We start from the raw sequence: 19,395 nt of genomic DNA, 5'->3' as shown, positions 1-19,395 counted from the left end.
CTTTGTAGAATGGAGAATGGAGATGCTTAATTGCCATGCCTCATTATAACATCTTTGACTGAGATGTTACCTTTGTAAAAGGTTTATAAAATTAAAAGGTAACTAGTACTATTAAATTTGACCATGATCTTATCTTGAGGCATGAATGCTCTTTAATTAGAATTTTGTTATTTAGGAAAACTAATTATGCTCTTAAATCACTTTGTGTACACTAATTTACCTAAAATGTAATATTCATGAAACCACTTTAACCACTTGAATTTCTCAAGGTGTCTTGGAGCTGGGAAATAAAAGCTGGCCCTGTATTAGACATTATCTCAGATCTATGCCTCTACTCTGTGCCCCCTTGGCTTGAAAGGATAGTCCCCATTCTTGTCTAGTATACTACTGTTTACCTCTTAAATCTTATCTCAAAAGTCACCTCTTGTCAGGCATGGTGGCACACGCCTGTAATCACAGCCACTCGGGTGGCTGAAGCAGGAGGATCACAAGTTCAAGGTCAGTTTGGCAATTTAGCCAGACCCTGTCTCAAAATAAAATTGGAGAACTGCTCTGGGCTTATGCTGACTGGGAGGGTCCTGCAGCGCTGCGATGGTGCTGCTGGAGAGCGAGCAGTTCCTGACGGAGCTGACCAGGCTTTTCCAGAAGTGTCGGTTGTCGGGCAGTGTGTACATCACCTTGAAGAAGTATGATGGTTGAACTAAACCCGCACGGAGGAAGGGTTCTGTGGAGGGTGTTGAGCCCTCAGAAACAAGTGTCTGTTGAGAGCAACGGATGGGAAAAAGATCAGCACAGTGGTGAGCTCCAAAGAAGTGAGTAAGTTTCAGATGGCTTTTTCAGACCTATCGAGAGCTAACATGGATGGACTGAAGAAGAGAGACAAAAAGAGCAAGAGTAAGAAGAGCAAAGCAGCACAAACCACTGAACTACTATTTTTCTTTTTGTTTATAGTTTTTTCCATAAATCTAGGTTTCTGGTTCCCCCACTGATAACTGGTTTCATGTGATATTAGGGTTATTTTGGAGAGAAGAAAGGTTGCAGTGTTTGTCAGGTAGTTGTGGTAAGAAGCTAGTTTATTTCATATCTGTGATGCATGGTTGTATAATTCTAAATTATAGTTTAAAAAAGTTTCTGTAGTCATCTCTGTGAAGAGCAGTGTATCATTAAACACCTGTTTATCAGCAAAAAGAAAAAAAAATAAAATAAAATTGGAAAAGCCTGGGTGCTGTGGTGCACAATTGTAAGCCCAGTGACTCGGGAGGCTGAGACAGGAGGATTGCAAGTTCAAAGTCAGCCTTGGCAACTTGGCGAGGCCCTAAGCAACTTAGTGAGACCCTGTCTCTAAATTGAAAAACAAAGAGGGGGCCTGGGGATGTGGCTCAGTGGTTAAGTGCCCCCGAGTTCAATCCTCATTATCAAAAAAGAGAAGAAAAAGTTTAGAAAAGGACAGGGGTATAGCTCAGGGGTAGAATGCTTGCCTAGCATGTGTGAGGGCATGGGTTGATCCCTAATACCAGAAAAAATAAAAATGTCACCTGTTCTGAAATCTTTATCTGACTGCTTTTGATAGAAGGAGTCATTCTGTCATGTTCCAGTTCCTTGTTCTTACCTCTAAACTTCCTCTTCCAATTATTATCATCTATTTGTGAATTTAACGTGAATGTCAGCTTCAGGAAGGTAGGCACTTTTGTTGCCTTTGGTCACCGTGCCATTCCCAGTGCGAAGAACTGTGCTTGGCACTTAGTGTTCAGTAAACCCATATGGAATGGATGGATGGGATAAAGATTAGTCACCTCTCTTAGTTCTTAAAGGATGCACATTGATGTTTCTCATGACTTCATTTTAGTCAGAGCCTGATACCTGCCTGATATGTTTGCGTTGTGTTTGTTGAATGAATAAGTTTCTGGACTAGGAACTCATTTATTTAGAAAACAGATGGCATCAGCTAAATATTATGAAGTACTAACAATGCTGTTGTACTTTCATACAATAATTGTTTAAAATACATAATTTTTTGTGTAGGCTATTTTTATAAAAATGTGATAAACATCTGGAACAGGTTTCAAAATTGAATAAAACTGGATTAGTTTTTTGTATGTTTATATTTTTTTCCCCTAAAAATGACACATCATTAGCATAGAATATACTAAAGTATATTTCACACCTTTAGTGTCCTAACATATAGATATTATAGTTTTCTCCCAATGAGAATTATTGTGAATTCCTGATTAGTAGCAAAAGAATCAATAGCCCCAATTTTGGAAATGGTTATTTTCCAGACTGTCTGTAGTTCCCTCCCCACTGCTGTGTTTGAGGAAGTCTTTCTTATAGTAAGGTTTTTAAAATTCTACTTACAAAATTTTATATCCTCTTCAGCAGATGGGCTGACCGGCTTACGGTCTCCATGGTAACAAGGTTTCTGTATTTTCCCCCCTTTTTAAAATAGCCTAAAGTCACAGAAGGGAACTTAGATATTAATAGCATAAGAAATTTCAATGTGAACAACAGTTATTAAATATGCAGACTTTGATTACTTGTTTCTGATCCAAAGTCATTTGTGAGATATAACAACTATGAAGAAGCACATATGAATAACAATTTTAATACTCATGCAGATTAGGATGCAGTAATATAGTTTGATGAAATGATTAATTGTTAGACAACCTGTTTAAAGTGGATTCTACTTTCCAACTTTCATTTGCTAGCCAAGTCAAATTATGTACTATTCTTAAGAGTCAATAGAATTTGATGCAGGAATTAGTAAATGCGTTTTTTTTTTTTCCTCGTTTGATTTTCAGTAAATACATTTAGTTTGTAAATGTACATTGTAAGACCCACAAAAGTGAACCTGTGGTACTGCAGCAGCAGGTGAGAGACCTCTGGTCATGGTTTATTCCTAGTTTCTTTGTTACTCCTCAAGGCCAGCAGCCCTGTGAACATCAAGAAGAACCAGGCAGCTCCCAGTCCCCAAGTGTTGTGCAGCCCCCCACGGCCACAACGGACTGTCATGCACTTACCCAGGCATCTCAGGTTACTCAGTGCATGGCTGCATCAGGTCTCCGTGATATGGGTGCACCTCAGAGGACCCAGCAGCAATCCCTGGGGCATCAACACTGACGTAACCCGTCTTCCTTCCTTATTCCTCCATCATGCAGTACTTACAAAGGGGAAAAGGAGAAAATAAAGCCTTATTTATTTATTTTTTTTTTACTTGTCATTTATTGTCAAAAACCTTTAGAGCACTTTTTAAGGAAATACTCAGAAGCAAGTTTGGAAAGTGTCTTATCTTTCTATAGAAAGTTGGGGACAGTATGTAACTGTCCCCAACCCACCACCACATTTGTAAGCTGTGGAACCCAGCATATTTGGGGATATTTGATGTTTTCAGCAAGAGAAAGAAAATATGGTCCAAATTAAATTTTCCAAAGATTAAAAAAAAAAATCAACAATGTAGTAATTAATGCATCAAGTTATTTTAAAATCTATTGAGAAGACAAAACCAAGGCTCTCTTGTTGCTGCACAGTTTCTATGACATCCATTTTTGTGTTATGATTTTGTGCTAATCAGACAAAGCATATATGATTTCATGGGGCCCCATACTGGAATTCTAAGCATCTGTGATTAACAGACGTAAAGAATTAATTGTACATCCCTACCCCCCAAAAAAATTGCAACCCCTAACCCAGTTAGTACATAAATGATTCTTTAAGGCAGCTACATTAATGAAACATGAAAACGTATTTGTAAAAAAGGGATGTAGCCAGGTGTCCTAGCACATGCCTGTAATCTCTGCTACTTGGGAGGCTGAGGTGGGAGGATCACTGGAGTCTCAAATTCATGACTAGCTTAGCAACATAGTGAGATATTGTCTGAAATTTTTAAAAAAATTAAAAGAACGTGTTTGGTTTGCTAAAATTCTTGTGTGTTTCTATGGGTTCAGTGGCTTATACTTATAATCCCCAGCTACTCTGGAGGCTCAGCCCGGAGGATTACAAGTTTGAGGCCAGCCTGGGAAACCTTGTGAGAATTTGTCTGAAAAAATAAAAAGGGATGGTGAAAGAGCTCAGTACTAGAACACCTCCAGTTCAAAAAAATTTCTTTTGTTTTTCTAAGAAGTGCCCTATTCTTGACTGAGCATGGTTGGTTAGTTAGTTAAGGAAAAATCATTCCTTGACTCACGTGTGAAAACATTTTTATGGGGTACGGTACTTTGTGGTGTTTTGAGCAATTCTTATCCGGGGGTCTACTGTTGTTGCTAAGGATTGAGCCGTGGGTCTCACACATGCTGAGCACATACTCTTGCACCAAGGTACTTCTCTAGTGCCTTGGGCCTACTTTTACGTGTTTATTTTTCTGAAGTCATGACATATTCTTGCTTGTTCAGTTGTAAATATTAACAAAGGTTGCTATTGTATCAAAAGATATAGAAAGAAGGAGAAATTTCTCTCAAATAGCAGAAATGCGTTAAACATATCGTGAATGCTTGATTCTGTGATGGGCTCTTTTTTCTTTTTTTGAAGCTAAGATCCTTTTGCAAGATTGTGTGTGTTTATGTAAATATCCGTTGAGACTTTTTCCTCCTCGTTTTTCACTCTCATGTCTCTGTATTTACTTACTTTGTTATCAGCTGATGAGGTTGAGCTGTGAAAGACCCAGGGTGGAGGGTATGTGTGAAAGTAGCATTTGATTCTACTGGGGGCAGGGGGAAGGGTGTTGCTTGTATGCTGGTGACAGGAGTTAGCAGGAGGTTGGTTGGGGGTGGGTACCTGCTGATGCCGCTCTTATCACTACTACTTCTGCTGCAGGACCAATTTCCTAGGGTGCTCTTGACCCATATTAAAACACCTCCTCTCCTGCCTTCCCCAAACTATGGAGCCTTGTTAGATCCTAGTTTCCTCTGAAAGCCTGTATGTAGGTAGTTTACTTGGGAAGTGATTCCAAGGAGCAGGAGTGAAAAGGGTGAAAAATCGATACCAGAATATTGGTCGGTTCTGGGAGCAACTAGTGATTGATGACACATGTCTCCCTGTGAAGCCCTATGACACATATGTCCACCTTTAAAATCAAAAACACAACGAAACACCACAAACAAACAAACAAACAGAATGTCCACTAGGACAAGGAAAGGGTGAAGTTTTTATCCATTAACTTTTATCCCCCACTGATCTGGGGTAGCCCTGCAGAAGTTTGCTCCCTCGTACTATCAAGCTGCACTTATTCAAGTGCCTATCATTTTATACCTTATTGTCAGAGAAACCTAGGGCCAGGAAACCAAAGGCCACACACTTGGTGAATCTGGTTAAAGCCTGTGTGGAAGGGATTGCTACAGCAGTGGCTGGAGTGGTGGCACCTAGAGGACGTGAATTAGTTCCTAAATGATGCGAGTGCACATCTCAGAGACACCAGGACCTCCTTCATCAGTTCATTTCTTACAGCCTCGTCTGTACAGGAAACATAGGTAGGAATTCCTCAGCCGCATATGGTGAGTACATACTAACAGTCTAATTACCCTGGCTCTTCTGATGCTTTCCTTAATTCCAGAATTTCTGCTTAATTAACAGGAAGTCATCATGCTGTCCAAGCTCCTTGGAGCCATTGCAGCTGGGTTTTAGCACCCAGGTGTCCTTGCCAGTGCCTTGAACCCACAGTTGTAAGAGAGTGCTCCCATGTCAATAAATTATTCTTTATTCAGTTTGATATTTGTAATCCCTGGTTTAAAATCCTCAGGATCCTCTTCAGATAATCTTACATTGGTTCCTGCTGATATGTATTCCTTTGTTGAATAAGCAATTTATGCTGCAGCAGGAAGTTTATTTTTCTGCATGGACTGTGCCAAGGCCAGACTAGTTATTGGCTCAGAGGGAAAGTGATGAAGTGGTTGTGGATTTTAAAAAGGACAAGAATTACCTTGTTAGACAGCCGCCTTGTGTGAGGACTTTGCAGGCTCTCTAAGCAAGGGCAGGGTGCTCTTCCCCACCAAGGAGGAGGGAGATGTTAATGGCTTAGAGATTTCAGGGGAAATTGAAGATTAAAGATTCCTAAGGTCATCCACCTAAATGCCCCAGTTCCAGGTCACCGAGTCCCCCTTTTTCCTATCAGTACCCTTACTTGACATAGACTATGCATTCAATCTTCTATGCAGGTCTTGCAACTTTACAATTAGTTCCTGAGCCTGATTTTTAGCACCATTTCCCCTATGGCCCCAGGAAATGAGTCAATCAAAATGCTGTCAGAGAGGCCTTTTAGTGTCCTGAGTTGATAGTCAACTGACCTATAATTGCTGAACATGTAATTTAAATTTTATCTTTTTGAGGCTTTCAAAGGAGTTAACAAAAGCTAGACAACTCCATAATTTTTAGAATTATCACTGACCCCATGTCATTCAAATACCACAACTAATTCATTATTTCACATTCCATCTGTACCTTATCCCAGTCCACCACAGTTATGAGTATTAGCAAATGGGATGCTGCTGTATACCAGGGAGTATTACCATCCTACTTACCACCAAGCAACGTGGTTGGTGATCCAGCTCTGTAATCCAGAGGGTCTGCTTTCTATGGATGCTTGCTCATCAACTCTCTTAGTCTGGGTTACTTCAAAAGCAATGCCTGAAATAAATGTTTGCATGCAGGCAGTTCATTTGGGACATAGTCCCAGTTAGAGTAAAGGAACTATTAAGAGAAAAGGAGAAAAAGCCAATACAAGCATATATTATTAATTGACCACCACTGCTGAGACTAATGAGTATTTGATCTCAGAAACTTTTGAGAAGTCATATAAAATGCATTTCAGGTCAGGTGTGATGATGCACACCTGTAATCCTAGCTACTTGGGAGGCTGAGGCAGGAGGATCACAAGTTCAAGGCCATCCTGGGAAATTTAGCAAGACTGTTTCTGAAAATAAACTTTTAAAAAGAGGCCATGGACCAGTTGCAGTGGCACATGCCTGTAATCTCAGCAACTTGGGAGGCTGATACAGAAGGCTTATAAATTGGAGGTCAGCCTCAGCAACTTAGCAAGGCCCTAAGCAACTTAGTGAGATCCTGTCTCAAAATTAAAAATAAAAAGGACAGGAGAGGTGGCTCAGTGTTTAATTGCCCCTGGGTTCAATCTTAGGCACACAAAAAAATGTAATCATGAATGTAACTCAGTGGTAGAGCACTTGTAAAACCTAGGTTTAATCCCTGGTACCTGGCCCGCCCCCCCGCAAATGCTGCTGAGCACTGATGTGGAAACATCTGTTGACTTCTGTCACCATTGGTTAAGAGTGGTCTGCAGGTTGCAAATGCATGAGAGTGGAGCTCCTGTGGGCTCCTAAGCTTGACTGGTTTAGACAACTTGAGCCTGAGGTGAAGGGTGTCTAAAGTGGGGAGGCAGAGGCAGGTACTGTTAGATTATACCTGCTTGAATCTGGTTGGCTCCACTCAGCAGGGGCTGCAGTAAGATGTGGGGTTGAGAGGTTGTGAAGTGCTTGAGAAGTGTCTGATGTGGGCTTCATTCCATTTAATCCATGGATTAGATGCATTCATGTATTATGCTAATTAAAAGTATACATGTTTTCTCTTTATTTAATAATATGAATATTCTTAGCTGTTCGAATCAAGAATAATGTTACTTAAATTTATTACTCCCTTCTTAAAAAACATTGTAGGCTTAAAGTGAGGATATATAGCACTGCCTGGAGGAGAGGAAAAGTGAGGAGTGCAGAGAGGAGAGAAAAAATCGTGTAATTAAATTGCCGCTTGCTGTTATTTTTTAAGTGGAATGTGGGGAAGTTAAACATTATAACTAAGAGCCTGAATTTGTACTGGGTGAAGTCCTTAAAGTCTTAGAACAGCTCATTGCTAAAAATTCCTCTTTCTGGTATTTTTCCTTTCCCTCTTAGTTGGTGTGTGTGTGTGTGTGTGTGTGTGTGTGTGTGTGTGTGTTTTCCATGTGTCTTCAACAGATCTAACCAAGACTTCAAAATGGATGTTGTCACCAGTCAAGGCACTTGCCAGAAGTGAAATTCCATGAGAAAAAAAGTATAATCTTTTTAAAAATTGGAGCTAATTTTATACATATTTGTGGATTATATTGGAACTATTCTGGTGGTTAGGGTTTGGGGACAGGTATGCAAGATAATGTTTACTATACAAGCAAGAGTATGCATTAAGTGCCTATTTTGTGCTAGGTGCCTGGCATTCAAAGGTGAATAAAAATCTGCCCTTGCCCTCAAGAGCAATTCCTTCTGCCAGTCGTGAGGTTTGTAGGAGCTCTGCTGTGTAGCAGCTGATTGGATAGTGAAAGGTCAAGCTTTTTGATTTAATATTGGGTGTCTAGTTTGCTGGTGAATTTACAGTATGGCATGTAGACCGAATTTCTTGGATTTCATGATCATCTAGACTATTGCTTGGATTTTCTGATCTAGTTTCTTTGCCTGCCTGTATTGGATACTGTTGTTGGTGTACCTGTCTGTCATAGCTGAGTGTTAGGAAGAAGGCTTCTTTTTTTGTTATTTTTTTTCTATTAATCACGATCATGGTTGCCTTTGTTCTTTTCAGTGCTGGGGAGCAAACCCAGGGCCTCACACACGTCAGACAAGTGCTCTACCACTGAGCTATATTCCCACTCCCAAGAAGTCTTTTCTTCTTTATGTATATTTATTATTTGAAGAAAACAGACACGTATGACTTGAAGTATATTATGAACATCCTGGGGCTTATAACAATGAGATTTTAAAAGAATGAAAACACTATAAATGTAGATTTGAATATTTCCTTCCTGCTCCCCAGTTGATGTTCCTGCACACCTCTTGGGGAGCCTGAAGTTCATGTTGGAGACACTTGCAAGTCTCTGGCTGCTGCATTTATTTACTACAGCAGATGGGACTCTTGAGAGGTGTTTGGATCCATGCATTAGATCTGTGCATTAGATCTGTGTCATTAGACATAAGGACCTAAACTAACCTATGTGTCTTGTGATATATTGAAGACTGTTGTGCTAACATTTCAGAGTTTCTAATTTCTAGTAAAAAGTACTCTGCCATTCAGAAGATGGTTATTGCATTGTCTGCCCAGAACTGCAATAAATCAAGAACAGAGGTGACAGCCTGTGTTTGCAGATAGGTTTTGTTTGGCTCATCATTCAGAAAAAAATATTTTGAATGACTGCCAAGACTTGAAGTTGGGGATTTTTGCATAAGAATCTGAATTTTCAGCTTTTCTGGAAAATCCAAGAATACTGACAAACTGGCTCTTCCCTTTTCTAGGGAGACAACTGCCTGCAGATGATCAGTGGTGGCCTCCTTTAGATAGGCATCTGCCCCCTTGGTCCTTACTAACACCCATTGGCTCGTGTCTCACACCCAGAATGCTTCATCACTTGTTACCTGCGTGTCTTCTATAGCACGGAAGTAGTTTCTTTTGGTCTAAATTTTGTGAGTTATGTTAATAGAGGTTTCTTGAAATTATATCTCATGCAGAAAACTCATTCAAACCTTACCTGGCTTATTTGCTCAGAGCTCTAGCATCTTGATTGAGCACACCTGAGGGAGTTGACTTGGTGCCACGAGGTTTGCTGCACATTCTCTGGAGCAAAACTGTGTTCAGATTCCAACTTTGTCATTTCCTAATTCTGAGACCTTAGGCACATTAATTAACCACTTCCTGCCTCATTTCCTTCACCTGCAAAATGGAGGTAATAATAAATGAATTATGTGTAAAATAACAGGCTAATAACATTGCTTGGCACATGAGCACATAGTAAGCATTTAATATATACTGGCTGTTGTATTATCTTGTTTTGGTACTGGGAATTTAAGTCAGGGGCACTTCACACTGAATTACATCCCCAGCTTTTTTTTTTTTGCGGTGCTGGGGATTGAACCCAGGGCCTTGTGCTTAAGAGGCAAGCACTCTACCAGCTGAGCTATCTCCCCAGCCCCATCCCCAGCCTTTTAAATTTATTTTTTATGTATATTTTTTGGCATCAGGGATTGAACTCAGGGGCACTTAACCACTGAGACACATCCCCAGCCCTTTTTTGTGTTTTATTTAGAGACAGAGTCTCTCTGAATTGCTTAGCACCTTGCTAAGTTACTGAGGATGGCTTTGAACTTGTAATCCTCCTGCCTTAGCCTCCTGAGCTGCTGGGATTACAGTGTGCCACCATGCCCAGTTTATGTTATATTAGCTTTAATTTCCTAATTCATTTTATTAGGTATTCGATCATGAGTATGTATGTATTTTTAGCTGTTAGAGAACATCTAAACTGGTGAGCATAATCCCACAATGTGGAATGGTCTATATACAGTTCACTGAACAGTTAACCAATCACAAATATACGTGCAATAAACTCCCAGTGGCATTCCAATGTACTTGAGGTTAAATCAAACCCCTTTGTACTAAAGGATCAGTGAATTCCTCAGTGTGGAACAGCCACGGGAATGGTCTCTGTCCTTCGTATCTGGATACTTCTCAATTCATCTGCTGATCCTCTTCTAAATGGTTGGCTGGCCCATGCTGCCATCATGCTGATCTGAGTTCCAAGGCACTTTGGGGCACTTCCTTGTCCCAGAGTTGATATGCTAGTTTCAGAGAAGTGCTAACTTTCTGTCTAAATTTGCTCATAACTCACACCTCATGCCTTGTCTTCTGCTTGGTTTCCTTTCTAATGTGTCATTACACGGGTCTGTGCAAAGCTAGACTTTAAGGAAGTTCCCTCTCCTCCCCCGTGTCCTCAGCCAAATGCCTACAGTCTGTCCTTGGCAAAGGCTCAGCCTCTGTCTGGCTGTGATGGGTGAGGTGAAGAGCAGCTCTACTGCAGCGGTGGGAAGAGCAGCTCCAAGTTCAGCGCTCCTTGAAGAGTCTTCTTCTTTCGTGAGAGATGAGGAGATGGTTGATGCTACCTCACTTCCAGTTTGGTTTAGCCACAAGGGGTCCTGACTCCATGCCCATCTGTGTGTCCCACCTTGACTTTGGGAATGCACATGTCTGTCAGAGTGCTGTTTTTCTGGGTATTTCTTTATTGTGATGGATTAAAGCAAACTCCCCATATACAATTGACACAGTTCAGGAAGAGATGATCAAAAATAAAATAATAAAATGGCTTAACAGGACTAGTGAAATGTTGCTAATGTGATCTCAACTCAACAGTGTTACTAAATCTCTGGCCGGTGGGATGTTCACAGCATCTTGGCCACCTCAATACTGTGCTCCTTAAACTCTCTGCCTAGTTTTTTCTATCTGTTGTGATGCATTAGGAGTTCCATATATTATTCACTTGTACTTATTTGTTGGACCGATGGAAAGAATAGTTAACTGAAAAGTTGGAGAAATTTTTCCAAATAATGTAGATGGAAAATGAATTTATCTAGTAATCCTAAGTATTTGCTAAGAATTACTCAGGGTATCAGAAAATTCATAAAGTGTTGTTCAAAATCATGATTTTTATGGTCATTCTTCATGTTGTCTTTGGACATAACCAATTGCATCTGGAGTCATTCATAACATTTCTCTTCCTTGCTTTGGAGTTCAGAAACCATAACCTCTAGATCTGGCTTTTTGTTGTTGTTGTTGTTACTTGGAATGTGATTTGAGCAAGTCCTTTGATATTTATAAAATATGCTTAATAAACTCTTTCTACTTGACAAAATTTAAGAAGCTCAACCAAGACCACTTACCTAAAATTGTTTTTAAAAATAAAATGTGAGAGATTATATGAGTTGTTTTCACATTCTGGAATATTACTTAAGTAAATATCCATTGGTAATCCTTGTTTGCTAAATTAGGATAATACTAATTAACTCTTTGCTCTATTTTGAAATCACTTAAATATTTTCTATTAAAAAGAAATATTGATTCTTTGTTTCACCCAGCTTCCAGTGGGTCTTAATTCCACTTCCTGTCTCACCCTGGCATCTTTGCTAAGGGTCACATTGAGTTGTGAGCTGCTGCAGGGGTGTCTTTAGGAGTCAGCATCATGGCAGAAGACATCAAGACCAAAATCAAGAACTATAAGACTGCCCCTTTTGACAGCCGCTTCCCCAACCAGAACCAGACCAGGAACTGCTGGCAGAACTACCTGGACTTCCACCACTGCCAGAAGGCAATGACCGTGAAAGAGGCTGATGTCTCTGTGTGTGAGTGGTACCCGTGTGTGTACAAGTCCCTCTGCCCCATATTCTGGGTCTTGACTTGGGATGACTGCTGGGCATAAGGCACATTTCCTGGGAAGATCTGAACTGGTTCCACCCTGCCTCTCCTGTCTTCTGTCCTTCTCCCAGTGATAAAGGGGGACCTGGGTCCTTGGTAGTTCCTACCCTGGACTGAATCATGACTTAACTAATAAAAATTCACTGGAAAAATCTAAAAAAAAAGAAAAGAAAAGGAAAGAAATATTCATTGCAAAACATCTGAGAAATATAGAAAAGTATACAGATCCTCTATGATCCTCTAGTAATGACTATCTGTTAACATTTTGGTGTGTGTCTCCATATTTTTCTGTTCTTGTGCACAAATGCATTTTTATAAAAATTTACATATCATTTTATTGCTTGTTCTTTTCATATGACTATATTATGTACATCTTTCCAAGTTAATAAGATCTGATTCATCATTATTAATCCAATGTGTGGATATACCATGATTTACTACTTACCCCTGTTGCTGGATAGTTGGTTTTCCAATAATTTGTCACTTGCAAAAAATGACACTGATGTTTTATTTTCTTATGATAAATTTCTAGAATTGGAATGCCTGGGCCATTGTAGTCTAATATGAGAATCTAACACATATCATCCCTTTACTCCCTGCTAGGAATTGTAGAATATTTAGTAATGTGGATCATATGCTTTTTAAACATGTCTAATTAATACATTTTGAGCCTCACAGCATGCGAAAGCATTGGACTTATCAGAGCAATAGTTTTTCTTGAACCTATTCAAAGTAGTTATAGTTATTTGAAATACCTGAGGACCTCATTAGTAATATAGTTTTCCTTGTAGCCCAGCACAGTTGTTCTCCTGTGAATTAATACTGTATTAATAATTAATTTTAGATGTAAGTTTTTAGTGTAATGGTAGTTAAGGAATAAACATTCGGCAAACACTTATTGAATACTGTTTAACTTTTTACTATGCATGAAGGCTCTAAAGATGAATGAAATGCAGTAGTTTTTCCTGACAAATAGTCTTAATAGAAGAGACAGATGTGTAAACAAATAATTATAAAACATGATGGTAAGTCGAATTATATTATACTCTTCCTTGGAAAAAATAAAAGCACCCCCTCTCTACTGTCCACTTTAGGCAGAGATTAGGGAGAAGAATGGTCTCTGTCAGTGTACCTCATTGGAACTTCCAAGGGTCAGACCAACTCACAATGTCTGCGAAAGTACAGTGTGCATGAGATATTTTTATGTACAGAAGATATAAATAGAAGACTCATGGAAGAGGGGAGAGAGAGAGACTAACATAGTCTATTGGCTAATGGGTTCTCACCAACTAAATGTCCGGTATTCAGTTTACTGTTGTTAGCATTTATGTGATTTTAAAGCCTTTCTGTCTCCCTGCAGCATGTCTTTTGTATACACTGAAATCCTGAATGCATGGGGTTGTTTATTGGTTAGGTTTTTGTGTTAGTTATCTGTTATTGCATAAACAGCATACATTGATCATTGCGAGAATCTGAGCATGGCTGACTGGGTCCTCTGCATCACCTGCAGTCACAGGGCTACAGTCAAGATACCACCCAGGGCTGGAGTGACATCTGAAGACTTGTGAGGGGAATCACGTACATGGATGGTGGCAGGATGAACTCCCTTCAGGTCTGCTACACTGAGGGTTTCAGTTCCTTGCTGGCTGCTGACTGGAGAACACTGTTGGTACCTTGCTCTGTGGGTCATTAGTATCTTGTTATGGAGGGAGATGGAGTCTGCTGGCAGAACAAAAGTAGCAATAGTTTGTAATCTGATCAAGAAAGTGATGTCCCGGCATGTTGTTGTATTCTGTTGGTTGGAAATGTTACTCATGGGAAGGGGATTGTCCAAAACCAGAAATATCAGGAGGCAGGGCACCGAGACCAGAAATATTTTAGAGGCTGTCTAGCATGATTTTCAATGAAAATCAGCACAAGGGATTGAAGGGGCATCTTTGTTGCAGTGAGAAACAGCCATAAGACTCAGAGCTAAGAACAAGACCTCAGTGAAGGCAGTAAGTCAAAGGTGATAGTGTCCACAGGATGAAACACCATTCTCTCCTCACGTTTTAGGAACCTCAGTGATCTTGAGTGGTTATTGAATTTCCCACAGGATATGGAATTTCAGTGTGAGCCAGTGGTTACTGGAGTACAAAGGGCAGTGTGGTTTCAGTCACCAACAGCGTTATAATCATGACAGAACTATGAAGAAAATGCCAAGGGTATCCTACATGTAGAATCTTAATTGCCTTATGAAGCTGTGGTGACTTGACTAGGGAGGTGGCATGTCTGTATCTTCACACGTGAGCAGGAGTCTTTGATGTGGAGAGCACACTCCAGGGAGTTTCAGTGGTCCATGGTTTTGGTAAACAGAGGGACATTTGATGAAACTTGAGCATGTGAAATAGGAGATAATTGCTGTAAATGAACTGAAGAAGCACTTGGGACCATGAAATTTCTGAAAATTCCTAATTTCTGAATGAACTTGCAATTATTGATGAGCTAATTGATAAAACCAGATGTTTGAAAGAAGTGGTGGTGAGAAGAAACCACATTAAAAGGTGATTATACACTACCTCGGGTGTGTGATGAGAGAAGACCCTAAGTTTCTGCAGGCCCTCATTGCTGTGTGCCTTCACTGCTCTTTCAAGGCAAACTTCTATCTCCTTCCTCCTTTGTAGTTTAAGCTAGAGAATTTATGAGGGTAGAGTTATATTGAAGAAAGTTATTTGTCTCAGCAGTACCTTCTTAATTGTCTTCTTATCTCAGAACCAGGGGAAAACCACCCGCCTTCCTAGCCTTCAAAGCTATTTTAAGGATTAATTAATAATTTTGAAAGCCCCCAGAAGCTTAAAAGCCTTACCTAGACTTATGAGCGTTCAGTAATAATCACAGAGCAGCAGGACTCAGCGGGGAGTGAAAGCCAATTCTTGGCTCCTGTGGCCTGTGGGCTGGGTGGCTGTTGTTTCTCCACAAGTGAATGAGTCGGGCCAAGGAGAAGCCCTGCTGCTACAATAAAAAAGAATCGGTGCCTGAGACTGAGAAACAAGCTGAAAATAGCTTGTTTAAAAAGGACATTGATCTTAATCTGTGAATCCAAAGCACGAGTAGCCAAAGGAAAACTAGATAATTTGAACTTCATCAAAATTAAACACTTGGACTGGGACTGTAGCTCAGTGGTAGAGTGTGTTTAGCATGTGCAAGGTTGTTGGTTCAGTCCTTAGTATAAAAAAAATTAAAAATTTTGTGTTTCAAAAGATACAATTAAGAAAGTGAGAAGACAACCCACAGAGTGGGTGAAAATATTTGCAAATTTATATATCTAGGGTATTTAAAGAATTCTTACAACCCAATAATAAGATAGCACCTTTCAAAAATACCAGAGGAGCTGAATAGACATTTCTGCAAAGAAGATATACCAGTGTTCAATAATCACATGAAAAGATGTTCAATATCATGAGCCATCCAGAAAGCACAAATCGAAACTACAATTAGATACCATTTCATACCTCTACGCTGGTTATAATAAAAAAAAAGAAAACTTTTGGCAAGAATGTGGAGAAATTTGGAATCTTCACCCACTGTTATTAGGAATGTAAAATGGTGCAAATACCTTAGAAAACAGTTTGGTTGTTTTTCAAAAGTGTAAGTGTAGTGTTACCTTATTATGTAGCAGTTCTCCTAGGTATACGTGCCAGAGAAATGAAGGTTTATGTCCACACACAAACCTGTGTGAGAATGTTTGTTGCAGTATCATTCATAGCAGACAACAAATGGAAACAATCCAGATGGCCATCAACTGATGAATGGGTAAATAAAACATGGTCTGAAATAAAAAAAAAAAAATTCTCTTTTCTACTCTCACACAGTTATTCAACACAGATTGTTCGTCTCCCCGCCCCCCATTCCAACCAATTCTCCAATGGATCCCAACTGACTGTCTTATATAACTCAGTTCTGACACTGTCTACCTGAATTTAGTGTCATATTCTCAGGTTGAGGGTCGGGTGCCACAATATTGCCCACCCTTGTAGATGCCAATTGCAAACAGTAGGTTGTCATCTATACTTCTAACCAACTGGCTATAAATTGGGGGTTTTCATGGCCCCTTCCTTGTGTTGCATTAATTTGTTAGATTGCATTCCAGAACTCAGATAAATACTTATATTTGCTGGTTAATTATAAGGGATATCACAAAGGACACAGATGAACAGCCAGAATGGGGGTGGTGATGTGGAGCTCTCTGAGTTGTTACCCTCCAAGGGCCTCTGCAGTTCAGCAGGCCAGATACTCCAAACCTTTTGGGTTTTTAATGGAAGCTTTAATAGCCAGGCATGATGGATTACATCAATAGTTATTGGTGACCAACTCAACATTCAGCCCACTCTCCAGTCATGCTTTGGTCTTTCTGGTGACCATTGCCCACCCTGAAGGTGTTAGGGAGCCCTAGTCACCACTCGTCCCCTTAGTGTACAGAAGATACTCATCATTCAGGAGAGTCCAGTGGTTTTTAGGAGCTGTGTACCAGGAGCTAGGGTAGAGGTCAAATATATCTCTCTCATAATATCACAAGTGGCATATCTGAACAATGGAAATTTATTTGGCAATGAAAAGGAATGAAGTGTGGTTAAATGCTCTGCTGTAGATGAACCTTGAAAACATGCTAAATGAAAGAAGCCAGACATACAAAAACCACATATTGCATATTTCCAATTATGAAAGAGATATTAGTGATTGCCTAGGATGGGGAGAATGAGGAGATTGGGAAGTGACTTCTAGAGGAAACAAGATTTTTAGTGCTTGGGCTGCTATAACAAATTACCACAGGTGGGCAGCTTAAACAACAGAAATGTATTTCTCACTATTCTGGAAGCTGAAAGTCTGAGATCAGGATACCAGCATGGAAATGCTCTTGGTAAAGGCCCTTTTCTGCGCTTGCAGACAATTGCTTTCTCCAACCGTCTTCTAGTGGTATCCTCATATCACCACGTGACAGACTGCAGAGAGAAAGAAACCAAGCTCTCTCCCATCTTTTCTTTTCAGGGCAGTAATGGAGGCTCTGCCATCATGACCTAATTAGCTCCCACTGGAAATTAGAATTTCAACATGTGAATTCGATGGGGAGCATAAACATTTAGTCTGTAGGAAGGGTTTCTTTTTGGAGTGACGAAAATATCCTAAAACTGACTGTGGTATTGGTTGTACAACTTTGTAAATATATGAAAACCATTGACTTATTCACTTGGAATGGATAAATTGAATGATATGTGAATTGTATCTCAATAAAGCTGCTCCCCCAAAAGAAATAAGTTGTTAGTAAAAGGTCAAAGGGAAACCTGGGCTGCTGGCAGGGATGGGGGTGGTCAAGGAAAATGACGTCATTAGGTATACTGTCTTCAGCAGCCACCTGTCTATATGTAGGTCATTCTGTGTGTGTTTGTGTGTGTGTTTAAGAAAAAGTGGATGTGTCTGCATTTTTCTTTCCTCACTCTACCAGACCTAGTCCCATTTGCTTGTTAAGAAAGCAGTGAGCATTAGTGGAATGTTAATGGCCTGAACTACATTAACTTCCCATCTGGCTGTTACTCTCCAGGAGGCTCTTTTTATTTGATTGTGACTGATTAGAGGTTTTGTTCGAGTTCCATTTGTGCTGATTTGGCTCATTTAGAGTAAATCTAGTTTGTGATTTGCTCCCATGCCCAGCATTCTTAAGAGCCCTCCTTACCAGGCTGCCTTCTGATTGGCCAGTGTGGGATATGGATGGAGAGCAAAGTGAGGGCAGCATCTGGGCAGGGGAGAGCCCTGAAACAGTCCTTCCTCGTCTCTAGTCAGCAGGCTCAGCGTGGCACATTCCTTTGGAAAGTCATTTTCTTGGCACAGCTGGAATACACATTTCATAAGCAATCTGTGGCCTTCACTCAGCTTGCATCCTGAAGTGGTGCCATCTTGGGTATTATGCATCCACATGGCATGGGCAGGTGCACGGGGGCTTCTGCAGGTCAAATTAAGACATTTGGGTGCCCCACCTCTCTGCAGAGGTCTGGTTGTTTCAGATACTGTTGCCTCACAACCAAGTCAACATGTCTTCTGCTCACAAGGAGTTCCTCATCTTAGGTTCATGGTGGTCATTTGTCAAGCCAGCAGGTCCTAACTCGAGTCCTCTGAATGGAACAGGATAGTTCCCTGTTTATGTTCTAAAGCAGGACCTTAGCGTTTTGCCTGGGCTCCTTGCTCTCCCACATGGAAGCTTCATCCTCCAGAGCACAGCTTGCCTTGCTTTCTATAGATTTGAATAATATGAGGAGGTAGAATCTAGGGCCAGGGCTGCTGGCCTACTTCCTTTTTATGGTAAAGAAGGTCAGAGAGGGGGCTGGGGTTATGGCTTCATGGTAGAGTGCTTGCCTAGCATGTGTGCTTCGCTGGGTTCAATCCTCAGCACCACATAAAAATAAATAAATAAAACAAAGGTATTGTGTCCGTATACAACTAAAAAAAATAAAAAAATAAAAAGGTCAGAGAGGGAGAATAAGAAAAAGAAGGAGGGAGAAGGGAAAAAGCAAGAGAGCAAGCGAACAAGTCAGAGAGCCACCGTCATAACAAAGGAAATTAAGGGTTGTGAGAAAAGAATAGTGAGAAAGAAGGAGAGATAAGAAATATGGTTATAAGAGGGAAAGAAAATGTAAATATGATGGAGAACAAAGTAGGGAGTTCTGCAAAATCCAAAAAACTGCTTTTTATGAATTCTTTCTTATGTCCCAGATTGGATTTGATTGCTATGGGCCTTGAGCCTCCTTGATTTTTCTTTTTTTGCTCTTTTTAAAGTTGATTATGCCAAGTTTTTTTTTTCTGCTTTAAAAAGATTTTAACTAATACAGAAAAACATAAGTCATACATATGAATGAAGTACCATATACTATTTGATACATATATACCTTGCATAATGTTTAAGTCAGGCTAAATGTTTATTATCTCTTCTAACACTTATCAATTCTTTGTGGTGAAAACATTCAAAATCTTTTCTTCTAGTTTTTTGAAATGTACAGTACATAATTGTTACCTATAGTCACCACACTATACAACGCTATCCCAGGGACTCTTGTTGCTATCTAACTGTAACTTAGTCCCTGTTGATTGACCTTGCCCTTCCCCCTGCCTCACTGTCCCCAGCCTCCAGTAACCACTATTCTATTCTCAACTTCTGTAAGATTAACTATT

General features: G+C 40.1%; 2 protein-coding genes and 1 pseudogene across 4 annotated transcripts in view; all 3 read left to right on the top strand.

Annotated features, from left to right (window-relative positions):
• CACNB4 (calcium voltage-gated channel auxiliary subunit beta 4) overlaps positions 1–19,395 on the top strand; it is a gene marked incomplete at its 5' end in the record, with an annotated part of 250,496 nt that overhangs the window by 22,868 nt on the left and 208,233 nt on the right. The gene's annotated exons all lie outside the window — the stretch shown is intronic.
• LOC306658140 (signal recognition particle 14 kDa protein-like) lies at positions 432–1,182 on the top strand (annotated as a pseudogene). The gene has a single exon. The product of its transcript is annotated as a signal recognition particle 14 kDa protein-like (transcript).
• On the top strand, positions 11,843–12,322 carry LOC306655957 (cytochrome c oxidase subunit 6B1-like). The gene has a single exon (XM_079130724.1). The coding sequence runs from the start codon at positions 11,966–11,968 to the stop codon at positions 12,200–12,202; it is 237 nt and encodes a 78-aa protein (XP_078986850.1). The 5' UTR covers positions 11,843–11,965; the 3' UTR covers positions 12,203–12,322.

Source organism: Sciurus vulgaris, assembly GCF_902686455.1.
Source record: "Sciurus vulgaris genome assembly, chromosome: 3".
Lineage (NCBI taxonomy): Eukaryota > Metazoa > Chordata > Mammalia > Rodentia > Sciuridae > Sciurus > Sciurus vulgaris.
Note: the sequence above shows the minus strand (reverse complement) of the source record. Positions and strands in the feature narration are given on the sequence as shown.

What these genes read in the sequence shown, in the direction of transcription:
- LOC306655957 (XM_079130724.1), top strand. Translation starts at nt 11,966, where the DNA reads ATGGCAGAAGACATCAAGACCAAAATCAAGAACTATAAGACTGCCCCT.